The 11,941-nt window shown below is 41.2% G+C and overlaps 1 protein-coding gene and 1 long non-coding RNA gene across 2 annotated transcripts in view; one reads left to right on the top strand and one right to left on the bottom strand.

Moving 5' to 3' along the window:
* Positions 1 to 212: 212 nt before the first annotated feature.
* The window catches only part of DIPK1A (divergent protein kinase domain 1A), a gene marked incomplete at both ends in the record, with an annotated part of 13,689 nt that continues 1,960 nt past the window's right edge, over positions 213 to 11,941 (top strand). Inside the window, 2 exon segments of the mRNA XM_080349247.1 lie at positions 213 to 266; positions 11,612 to 11,746. Of these exon segments, the coding sequence (XP_080205373.1) occupies positions 213 to 266; positions 11,612 to 11,746 (189 nt within the window).
* The window catches only part of LOC308043289, a 2,477-nt gene continuing 461 nt past the window's right edge, over positions 9,926 to 11,941 (bottom strand). Inside the window, exons 2-3 of the long non-coding RNA XR_013922455.1 lie at positions 11,122 to 11,254; positions 9,926 to 10,085 (exon numbers count right to left, since the gene is read on the bottom strand). This is a non-coding gene — a long non-coding RNA (uncharacterized lncRNA). The remainder of the gene's footprint in view (positions 10,086 to 11,121; positions 11,255 to 11,941) is intronic.

The following is an 11,941-nucleotide window of genomic DNA, read 5'->3' as shown; positions in this document are numbered from 1 at the left end:
GCCCGCGCGTTTTGCCCGCTGACAGCTGTTGTCGCCCGGTGCCCGCCCTCCCTCAGGCACCGGCGGCCGCCGCCGCGCTCGCTCTCTTTTCCCTCCCTGCCGCCGCCCGTGTGCCGTGCCAAGCCGGCGGCACGGCTGCAGCGGCAGGCGGGGAAGCGATCCTTCCCCGCTCCGCCTCCCATCGCCCCGCGCTGTGGGGATGTGTGATTGCCATGGCGAGGCGGCTCTTCCCGGGGGCCTGGCTCAGGAAACCCCACTACGCGCAGGTAGGCCGGCAGCGGGCCGTCCCCCGCGGCGGGCGAGCTAGGCAGGCCGGTGCCAGCACCCTTCCCTCCCCGCTCTCCCCCTCCGCAAAGTTACCTCAGGAGCGGGCGCCCCCCGCAGGGCTCGCCGCTTCTCCCGGCCGGGCGCGGGCGCCGTTCCCTCCCGCCGGCGCCTGGCGGCGGACGGGGCTCGGCTGCGCTGCTGCTCGGCGGCTTGGCGGGTCGCGGCACCGGGGCTGGGGCACTTGCCGCGGCCGCCGAGCTCCTTGGCAGCGGGTCTTGGGGCACGGGAGCAGGTGTCGGGCAGCCCCGGGGACGCGGTGCTTGCTGCTGCCCCCGCCGCCGGTCGGATCGGGCCTCTCTTGCCGCCCCTGGGGCGCAGCGAGCTCGGCGGAGCGGCCGGCAGGACCTGTTACGCGGCGCCCGCCCGCCGCCTCGGCCCGCGCGGGCTCGCAAGACTCGGCTGAGCAGCTGCACCCGGGTGCTGCCGGCCCGGAGGAGCCCTCCTGCTTTTCTCCGCATGTCCCTCCCTTACAGCCATCGCCAGTGCTGTGGGCATCCCTCCAGTCAGAGCGGGGACCAGAGCTGGCAGGAGCACGCTCCCTTATCCTCACGTATCCTAAAAGAATTAACGTCGGGCACTTTTCGTTTGCCGTCCAGTAGTTAGTTGCTCCATGCGTTTGTTTATGCGTTGGTAGGGACACTTCTGTATTTACATGTAGAGGTACGTTTGTATTACTTAAGCTATGTGCGTGAGGATGTTTTGGTTGAAAGTACTGTGGCTGTCATGTAGCAGGAAGTTCCACTGTGAAATGCTAGTACATAATAACCTTATGGTACATGGAGGGTTATTCTCTAGGGTTCCTTTTTATCTGTTACATTATGTTTTAATTAAATTGTAACTAAAAATTAGTATTTGTATATGCTATTTATATGTTCATCGTCTGTTGATATCTTATTAAATGCTTTGAGATTTTTGGATTAAAAAATTTAAACTTAATCCTGATGCATTTTAAGGTCTCAAATGTTTTAATTCATCCTTGTCTGGAACTTTTCCAATCTTACTGTCTCTTTGGAAGTACCTGAAATGGGATGTGCACTTCTTAAGTGTATAATCTTACCCTCTTAAGTATTTATCTTCTGATATGTATCTGCAAACCTAGGTCAGTATCACTCGATTTTTAGACCAGAAAAGATTGCTCTTAAGCTATTCACTGAAGTAGACACCTGTACAGCATTGGGATTCCCATAGGAGAAAACCTCTGATGCAAATTAAAGTGAATTCATGATCTATATGCTACCTTCCAAAACAGGATTCTCAAACTTGTCTGTATCCTTTGCATTGGTAAGTCTCTTACTGATCACTATATGGTGATGTTTGATAGCATTTTTTTCCATTCTTCTTCTCAACTTTTACTTGAAGGCCTTTAAAGCAAAACACGTTATTTTAAAATCTGCTGAGAAACAGGAAGATAGCAAGATCATTTATTAGAAAAGCCAAAGAAGTTAAATATTAGTTTGTATAGCAGATTAAAAACTATTTCTAACTATGCTTTCATGTACTGCAAACTGCATTTAAGTATCCTACCAGATTTGGTGTAGGAGGTCCAATAGTGGCTTTGTGAACACTAACATATTTTTGTATGTTAGGCAGTGAATCTATGTTGATATTTGATGCATCTATAGAATGGCAGCAAGCTATCAATATATTGGCTTGTCACTGCATGTTGCTGTTGGTACATGACAAATGTAGTTGTGGTTTAACTATAGGGTGTTTCAAATAAATTGACCCAGTTGAAATCACTGTAGCTTTGAAATTGAGTCTATATTTTTGTAACACCCCATATATGAATTGCTGAGTGCTTTATTGAGATTTGTCTCCAAATAAGCCAATGCTCTCTAAGTGCTAGACTTTAACTCACTGAAATGTAGCTACGAGCAGGATGGAAAGATTTGTGTCATATTGCTGTCCAATATTTCAAGTAGCACAACAAGGGAAGACAGTTGTGCAGGGGAATGTATGCTGAGTGACTTCCAAATGTGTTCCAGACTTTTTGGAAACTTTGTTGTGAAGTGAGTTGATAGAACATCAGGTTCTGCAAGACAGAGCTTAATACCTGCTCTAGCTTTGCTGCTGTAGGAGGAGCAGGATGCTCTGCGTTGGTTTGCAACTGATACTCTATGGCAAATGTTCTATTATTTTACATGTTCTTTATGCAGAATGATAGATCCATAGGTAATCAGTTGATCTTTCTTGCTAAGAAGGATGTGCTGTCAAGTGTCAGCTCATGTAGAAAGAGCAGGGCGAACTCTTAGATATCTTACCTTAGCTAAAAACCTAGTGGTGAGAGACCCACAGAGACAATGTTGAAGTTTTTCTGCAAAACAGTAACTTTGAAATACAATTTTTTCCCATTGCTTAGACTGCAAATCATATAACAATAGTAAACCAAATAAAATAACAAAACCCCCTCAAGCCTGACAAACTTTTGAACACTACTAAATGCCACAAAAAAATCTCTAGTTGTATTTATAAGAATTTACAGTTGGGTGAATAACACTGTCAGGATTTGGTTTGTGTTTTACAAGCGGGGCTGTTGTTAGCAATTGCATTGTGAGGCTGAGGGCCAGCCGACAGGATCATAGGTGACAATAATCATGTAAAGAACACCTGCATGCTGGGAAGCTTTGTCGCCTCTAAAGATTCTGGATCAAGTTTGCAGACTCTTTAGAGATGTCCCATTGACTTCAGTAATGTACAAGAGACTGTCTTTGAAGGGCAAAAGAATAAACAAATTTTAAAGCCCTACATAACAGAAACTTCCCATATCACGTCTTTCCTCTAAGATTTTAATACTTTTTTTCCCCCTTAATCTTTTAAGGGGAAACATCCTGTTTTCCATTTTAGTCATTATCTTATTTCAAACTGTATCTGCAACTCTGTTTACTCAGCTTGATTACTGAGGATACAAATAATTCAAGATACTAGCATAATCCTAAGCATGTGCTCTCTCCTCTTAAAAATGTGAATGTGTCCAGTACCTGGCATCCAAGAGAATGTGGGATAATATTCTTGAACATCATGTCAGCATACCTGAAATACATCCTATGAATCATAAACCAACCTGAATAAAGAACAAAACAGGGTCACTAACGTGATCAGCCAACAATGTTTTTATCTGAGCAACTCTGATTTGGAGATTAGTGCGCTGTGGTTATGTGGAATACTTTGCAGAATTAAGCTCTCTGTACTATTAAACAAAGAAACACTTTCATACTCTTTAACCATAAAAATGTTTTAAATAATAAGTACGCTTACCAAAAACTGGCAAGTAATGTTGCATTTTGATCCACTGCTCTCCATATGCTTTGGAGTGCGTCCAGGCTTGAGTTTTGCCAGAAGTGGCTTTCCAATACTGTTCCAGGGGATGAATGTCTAATTATTATTCAATGCACATGACTTAGTAGAATATACAAGTGATGGAAGAAGTCGACTTTGTAATATGCTTTTAAGCATTACGAGCACTTTCCTTCATTCTTGCATTCCTTGGCTCGTATTTAAAAGTCTCAATGGAAGAGTGGAGCAGAAAAGAGAAATTGTGTTTCCTGGTTTTGGACACTTTCTTCCTTTTTCGATAATTTTCTAACCCTCAGTCCTTCTGTTGCCCTGAATGTGCTGTTACTAAAAATGTTTCCCAGCAGTTTGTCACGATTCCAAATGAAGTCTGTCTATATGTATTGTTCCCTAAAGTCTGTCTGGGACTTCCTGCTCAGAAATGCATTAACGTGATCTGCGCAGCATCTGTGCGGTAAGGCTGCTGGATGTGGAGTGCGTTAGTGCACACGGGACCGAACCAGGCTCGGTAAATCCATGTCCCTGCTGCATTAGTGCAGGGCGTGTACATCAGTTCTGACACTTCCAAGATGAAGTGGACTAAGAGTGTCTACACTAACAGACCAGTTCTGGGGAGGAAATGGAAATTTGATAGGGGGAATGCAGGGGAAGAAACCGAATTATGATTGACTTTTTGCTGAGTGTGATAAGGAAGTCCGTATTAGAAAAGTAATTCCTTTTGAATCAAAGAGAGTGGCACTATGTGATCCTCTGTAAGCAGACGTGTGCTCTTCTCCATGCTCTGAACTGGCAGGACCTAAGTTTCTTGCAAGTCAAAAACTACATGACTATATTGGCACAGTGCTGAGCCCAAAATAAATCCAGCCTCTCTGGAGCAGCCTGCCAAGTTTATGATGTAGTCAGATGGCATTTGGGGAGGACTTTCTGTCCCAAACACGTTCTCTTTTTGCCTGAGAAGGAGGACAAATTTGGATAAACCCGTATATAAAGTATTCATCCCGTAGTATGAATATGGTCAGTATTCTGCAGTAATCCTGAGGCTTGCAGACAACTGCTGGTCTCTGAGATTGTACTAAATAGTATGCATTTAACACAAAATTGCATTTAATAGCACTTTGGTTTAAAGTTTAGTATTATAAAGGTTCATGGAAGGAGTCAGCAAGAAACTCTGAGGAATGAAGAGAGTTTGTTGTCCCAGAAGTTTTGCTTCCCAAGCAGTTTTTACACATGAAAGAGCTTTGCCTGAAATTGACAGATTCATTTCTATTGATCTTTCTCAGATTTTACCAGTAGCTATATATAGCAGTGCTATAGTATTTATGTTCTACAATATTAGAGTTATTAGAAATAGTTTTAAAAAAACCCCAACCAAATAAAAACAAAAAAAGACCACCTGTCTCTAAATCTCTAAAGGAAATAACTCTATCTTATCTTTCAAATAGATGAAAGATGATACAGAAGAAAGTTAATTTATTAGAATTTTCAGTAATCCTATTAATAGAAGACATTTTGTAGAGTAGAGTCTTGTGACAGGCTTTAGGAAGACTATTGTCATAATAGTCTGTAGAAATGAGAATGCGATAAAACAATATTTTGTTCTCCCTGTAGGTGTTCTGCAATATTTTCTGAAGGACTGGCTAATTAAATAGTTATGAAATGCTCACTTCTAAGACAAAAAATCAATTTGAGAAAAAGCAAATACTTTTTTTTTAATTTTACCTATTCAAACTCTGCCCCAAGCATCGTGTTCTCTGTAGTCTTATTTTCCAGACTGACTGCAGCTGTGGAATAATAATCCTTCATGTATTTTCGTTTAGTATCTGTAAATGACAATTGTGTCCTTCTTGTGGTTGCTTTTTCATAATGATCTTCAGACCCCCTCCCCCCCTTTTTTTTTAAGTTTTATGAGCGTCCGTCTCACACGGGTGTTGCTTGCATCACCGAAAACTGCCTGCCATGGTGTTGGTACCCTTTCATGTTTGTGGGTAGAATTTCATATCATAAAAGAAGTTCTCATGTTACTTGAATCTCTGAAAGAGTGTGTGATGGAGTTAGAGATCCAGATTGGCTTCTGTGAACTAGAAAGCCCTGGAAGACGAGCTGGTATGTTGGAGTAAACATACCCAAGAACTCTGTACTTGAGCAGTTTTTGTCAGGGGTTGTTTTCATGTTTGATGTTGGATATCAAAATGTGAAATGTATTGTGACAGTTTCTGGAAAATCGTACTTCTCTCTGGAGAAATACAACTAAAAATTACATTTAAGAGGGAGAGCTTAAAGTTGCCAGAAGTCTTGGTTCTTATCAAAAGAAAGGAGCTATCTTGGTATACCTTCTGCCTTGGTTTGGTTATGTTTGGTTTGGGGCAATATCCATTTTATAGCCAAAAAATAGTATTTCCCCTTATGTTCCTTGTCTCCCAACTTGGATAATAGAACTTAAAGGAAATACTTGGAAAGCTTTGTAGAGTGCAGTATGGGACAAACTGGGACTTGAACCGTATGAATAAATCCCCTGTACCCTGGCCCAAAGTAGCTGAGTAACCCTAACATTGAACCTCTGTCAGCGTAGTTCTAAGAGGTGAAGTTCATGCATGCATCTGTTTGGCACAGAATTTAAGCATTGTTGAAATGTAGGTTAGGTTATTTTATGTTGCAAGAACAGACATTCTGGATGCACTTTGGTTACTGATAGCAGTCTTGAAGAGGAAAAAAGTAGGAAATGCTATAATCTGAACACACTTTGTGCTAACTTGATTCCCATCTGCAGCCCCCCCCGCCAATATTTGCATAGTTGGTCCTGCTCTTGTGTTGCAGCCTGCCCATCTGTGGCTAAAAGGAGAAAGCCATGAGTGTTTTAAATGGATTAAATTATGCTGCTTCGATTGGAACATTTTTTTTTTAGCTTATTTGTAACTGGTGGTTTTGTTTACTTCCTGAAAGAAATAGTACCTAGACTTATCTGAAGAATGGGACTTACAGGGAAAGTGTTTCCTTCAAGAATGTGCAGAAGGTATATCAAGGTATAAGATGACTTCTGGTAGGATTCAAAAAAGTTAATTAAACTTAATAAATGAAAGACACTTGAAAAGAGATGATAGAGAAAGCACCTACCTTCACTGCTGAATTCTTAAATTATGGTGACTGTACTATAGTGCTGTTGACTTAAAACCAACCAACCGACCTAAATACCCCCATTTCTGGAGGAAGCTTTTATGTGTAAGAGAGTCATCTCTCAGCTTTTCCAGCTGCTGTAGGCCAAGTGCTGGATGGAGAACAGGAGAGTACCGTTCTTTCTTGCTCTACATAGTGTTATCTCAGCAGCTCTGGGCTGAGTAAAGAGCAGGGGAGGTTGGGTAGGAAGCAAGAGGACTTACCTGAAATGTCAAACAAGAAATTTTTTTGTCAGCAGCAGATTTAGGTAGAATATCATAAGCTGTTTAAAAACAACTTTTTTAGGTTGGATGCTCAAGAGTTTTCTTGGTGGGGTTCTCTCTATGTGTGATGGTTGCGTTTGGGTTTTATTTATTGAAATGCGTGATGAAACTTTGTCTGGGATTAGGTTGTCAACCCTACACTGGTGTTGTATATATTTAGATGGAAAATGAAATTTCTCAAGTTAGCTGTGTGATAGTGGGCATACAAGAAGTTAAGGGTGGTTTGAATCAGCCTTTGCCAATGCAGCCATCCTCATTTCAGCCTGGCACGTCTTAATTGTTTTCAGTAACAGGGCTAAGATTGGAGCTTTGTGAAGTGTTGCTGGGGTAGCCCAGGACACTCCTCTGGCCCCATGCTGTCAGTTTACTGTACGTACAGCTGCAGTGGCAGAGCGAGCAGCCACACGCACCTTTGCTACTCCAGCAAAGGAGCTCCTTATTTATTTGACTACAAGAAACTTCTGGTGAAGATGGTTTTTAATTAAGAGGATGATTCTCAGACTATGAGACCAAAGTGCGTTCACTTCTGTGCCATGTGGTGGTCACCTTTGACAGAGGGTTTGGGCAAGGGAGTGGAAGTGGGAATAATGGACAGCTGTTTGCTCAGTTGACTAGAAGTCAATCCCAACAAAAAGATGAGTACAAAAACCTAAAGAGCATGCCTCCGTTGCATAGTTATCAATAATTAAATATTATCTGATTTTATCAAAACACCAAGTGTTAATTACAAATAACTTTTGTACTTCTCTTCAGATGCTGCTGTGTCTCATTGTGCTTGTGAAGGCAAAAAAGGTCATTCTTTCTGTTTGATGCTGTATGTAGTTACAGAAACATTATGTCAAAGTAAAAATAGATTAATGACTCACCTAGTTAGTTTCAGGAACTGAAATACAGAGCACTCATTGGTATTAGTACTATGTTGAAACCAGCAAAAAACCCCACCTCTGAGTTGTGAAACCGTGAGTTTTTAGGCGGTATAAGAACAAATAAAAATAAGTGAATTATTACAGAATATATTGAACCTGTATGAATATACTATACTAGTTCTTATTTGTAAGTGCTAATACTATTAGATATCTGTCCTTCAACCATCAGAGAGTATGAAAGTAGCAAGGAAAAAGCACATTGTGTTCTATAGAGGGGCTGAGAAAAATCTGTGCGCTCAGAACTGATCGGGATCAGGCGATCCCTCAATCCCGTACCTTAAATGTTTTTGATCTACTGGTTTGGTTCACCTCTCTGTTCAAAACTGTGTTTCAAGAGACCTCTGCTGGAGGGCTGCCTCAGGGCTGGCAGCCTGGGCTTGTTGGGAAAGAAAAGATCTCTTTGGGTTTGTTTTGGTTGGTTTTGTGTAGTGTGGGTGTAAGAATTAAACTATGCAAAGAACCCACCTGCTCTGCTTACAGCTTTCTGTTGGTTCTGGAAGTGGGAACAGGGAGAGAGATGCTCTCCTACTGCTTTACTGTATCACCTCTGCTGGCTTCCCAGAGCTGGGAAGGAAAGGTGCCTGTGGGTGATCAGCACATTTTGTGCATGGGCAGTAGTTCAGGACAAGGATTCTGAAGTAGGAAAGTTGTGCTGGAGGAACTGAAGCAGTGAATGACGCACTGAGCAGTGCTGGAAACTTACCTGAGAATGGAAGACAGATGGTGGAGCAAGACTGGAACTGGGGCCAGTGTCGCAGAATCAGATGGAAATAGAGTGGAAAAAAATGGAAGAAAAAGAACAGCGGACAACATGTGGTTCAAGAGGGGGACACTAAGACAGGCTAAGCAAACAGCCTGAGATGGGTGTTGGAAAGAAGAAAAATAGTAAGTGAAAATTATAGACGACTAAATACAGAAAGTGGTCTGGAAGAAAGAATAGATGAGGCTGAGTCCCCCTGAGCTTGAACTAAGATTACAGTTCTCTTCTGTACAGGACTGTGGTGGGGGAAGTATTTCTGAACCCATTGGTAAAGTATCTTACTGCTGGTTCACATGTAGGATTACTTCTGCTGCTTTTCGTTAGTCCATTCAAGTAGTGTTCTTTGCAAGAAAGTTTGTGTGTCTTCATGTTGTAAGCATGTAGGTGTTTTTATTTGGTTGGGTGTGTTTCATTTTCGGTTTTGAGTTCTGTTTAGTTTTTAGGAAATTGCACTAAAAGTCTTGCAATTCTGTCATTTTAGTAGTCCTCTTTCAGTGGGAAAGAGTTACGTGTGGTACTTATTTTCTTATGCTCCCCAGCCCCTTGCTGTCAGTTTTGTTTTCTTGGCCATTCTGTCCTCAGCTTCCTCATACATTTCCCAAGCTGTTTCTAAATGTGCTGTAAACCACAAAATATTATGGTTGGTCTACTTTTGTACTCCATCCAGTTTGTATCCATATTGTGGACACCACGCTTTAGAGGAAATTACATGTTACTGCAAGACCTTTGTGGCTCTGAGGAAAACAGCAGAAATTATTCCTGTCTTAAAACACTCGCAATAAAATACAACAGAAGAAGAACTGGTTGAAGAAACTATCCGGTCAAGATCTATCACCAGCATAAAAGCAGTTAGTTGTATCTATTTCTTCTTTAAACTAGGTAGTTTTCAGATCAAGGGGGGTGTGTGAAGGAATGAAGTAACAGGGATGTAGAGCAGGACCGCAGCTGCACAGGTTGGAATGACCTTTGGGTGGTTTGGAACTGACACTTCTTGGATTATTTATTCCAGAGGAAAGGGTGTAATGCACACCGATTGTTTGCACTGGTTGTTTATTGTATTTTTATAAGTACTCATGAATTATTGTAGTCTTTCTAGTTAAAAAACAAGCAAACAAACATATGATTTATTTTATCTGCTCCAGTTCTGTGTTTTTCCTCCATTGGAAAGCTTGGTAATGTTCATCCTGTTGGCATCTTCTGGAACGCCCGTCCTCCTGCCCCCCCGGTTTCCCTCCGTAACCTTGCAGGCGTTCAGCGCAGGGCCAACAGTTCACTCTGAAGCAGTATCAGGTTTTTCATTTTGTTTTTCCTCAGCTTCACTCTTGATTTTTCACCACAAAGCATTGGCTTAGTTTTGTAAAAGTTGAAAAGCAATTTAAGATTTGTAATCAGTTGAGGAGCTAGCTGTCATGGAAACACAAATCCCCTGCTTAAACATAAATCAGGGACAAGTGTATTTGTGTCTACCGCTGGTCCCTTGCTAACATCAGCCCTGACTTGAAGGGACTAAGAGTATGAGGCTCCTGGTTACAGAACGTTCACTTCTCCTACGTGTGTCCATCAGAGACTTCTAGCAGCAGAAGAGTGATGCATATGATGAGCTTTCGGTCACCAGCAGTTAAGAAAGTTGTTTAGTTTGAAGAAAACATGATCTGAATCGACAACTTATGATAAAATATTTGATTATTTGGTTTCTAAATTTGCATTGATAATGCCTTAATAGATTTTTTAAAAAATTTTCTTCAAAGCGTCTTTATTGGTGGACCATTGATCCGGTGTAGCAGGACAATCCTATGTTCCTGTACAGCACTCTCCTCCTACCTTTCCTCCTCTAGTTACATGTAAATAAGAGGGCACTCAAGCGCCTCATTTATTGAAGTGGCCCAAATCTTTGAAAGTTGGTTTTGCGTTTTGTTTTGGGTTTTTTCAGTAAGTGTGGATTTTGGTATTTGTATTCCATGTTCTTCTTAACTTATATTTATATTAAAGATGTGTAGTTTCAGGCATCTACACTGCCACAATCAACTTTTCCAAATTCTGATAGTGCTTCTTAGAGAGCATAAACAAAGCCTTTATATTATTTTAATGGCAAACCTTAATAGTTAGTCTTATTAATGGATGTTTAGAGAAGACGAAGGATTCTATAAACATGGTTTATTGTGGGTGAGTACAATGATTTGGTTTTTAAGTGACTTTCTGGTACATGAATATGCTATTTAGATTACAGAAAAGATTAATTCTGCTGTTTTTAACAATCTAAAACATGAAAGGTTAAGAAAAGATTGCTTGCAGTACATGGTCTTCTTTAAACTGACTTCACTTGCAGCACTGGCAGCGGAGAAGCAACTTAAGGCAAATAGGTCTAAAATGTTAGTAAAATTACCTCAGAGTGCTTCTGGTGGTTTTGCCAAGGTATGCTGTCCTTCCTGTTGTGCTGACACAACTATTTGCAGGCCTGTTCTGTCAGTCAGGTCAACTCCTTCATTTCTTCTGTGATACAGACTCACAAACAGCTCCTGGGGTGTAATTACAACAAAAATGGGCTTCAATATAGAGATGCAAAGAAGCAGGGACAAAGCGGTTTGTACCGTACTGCACAATTTTGATCAAATTGATTATTGCAGCCTGGCTTGCCCTGTGAGGGGCTGTCATCATCTTTGATTTTATTCATTTATATCTTAATTTTCCTTCCATCTCCTTCCCTGTCAGTTTGGCTTATGGAAGGAAGCAAGTGTTCTGTGTAATGCAGCGTGCTTATTTTATCACTGTGGAAGTCACGTCCTTAAGGGTGACATAGTAAATCATGTTTGTTCCTATCATTCTGACTACTGCTGGATGAATTACAAAGAGTATTTTCTCTTTGTATCCTCTAGGTACGTTTCTCATATATGCGAATGAAGTATCTCTTCATCTCCTGGTTAGTAGTATTTATTGGCAGCTGGATTATGTATGTTCAGTACTCCACCTACACAGAACTATGCAGAGGACATGACTGTAGGAAAATAATAGTAAGTATATTTAGCATAGCTTTCTTAAGTGTTTGTCCTGACTAATTCCACAGCAAATTCAGTCTGTGCCACATAGAAATTAATCAAAATCTGATATTTCATCATGTTGAAGTAAGGCTACATCTTCAATTACAGATAAAAACAGTTATGTTTCTTAACATTGTTTTGGTATAGGGTTATTGAATTATTTTTCTT

Source organism: Nesoenas mayeri, assembly GCF_963082525.1.
Source record: "Nesoenas mayeri genome assembly, chromosome: 8".
Lineage (NCBI taxonomy): Eukaryota > Metazoa > Chordata > Aves > Columbiformes > Columbidae > Nesoenas > Nesoenas mayeri.
The sequence above is the reverse complement of the archived record's forward strand: the minus strand, read 5'-3'. Positions and strand labels throughout refer to the sequence as shown.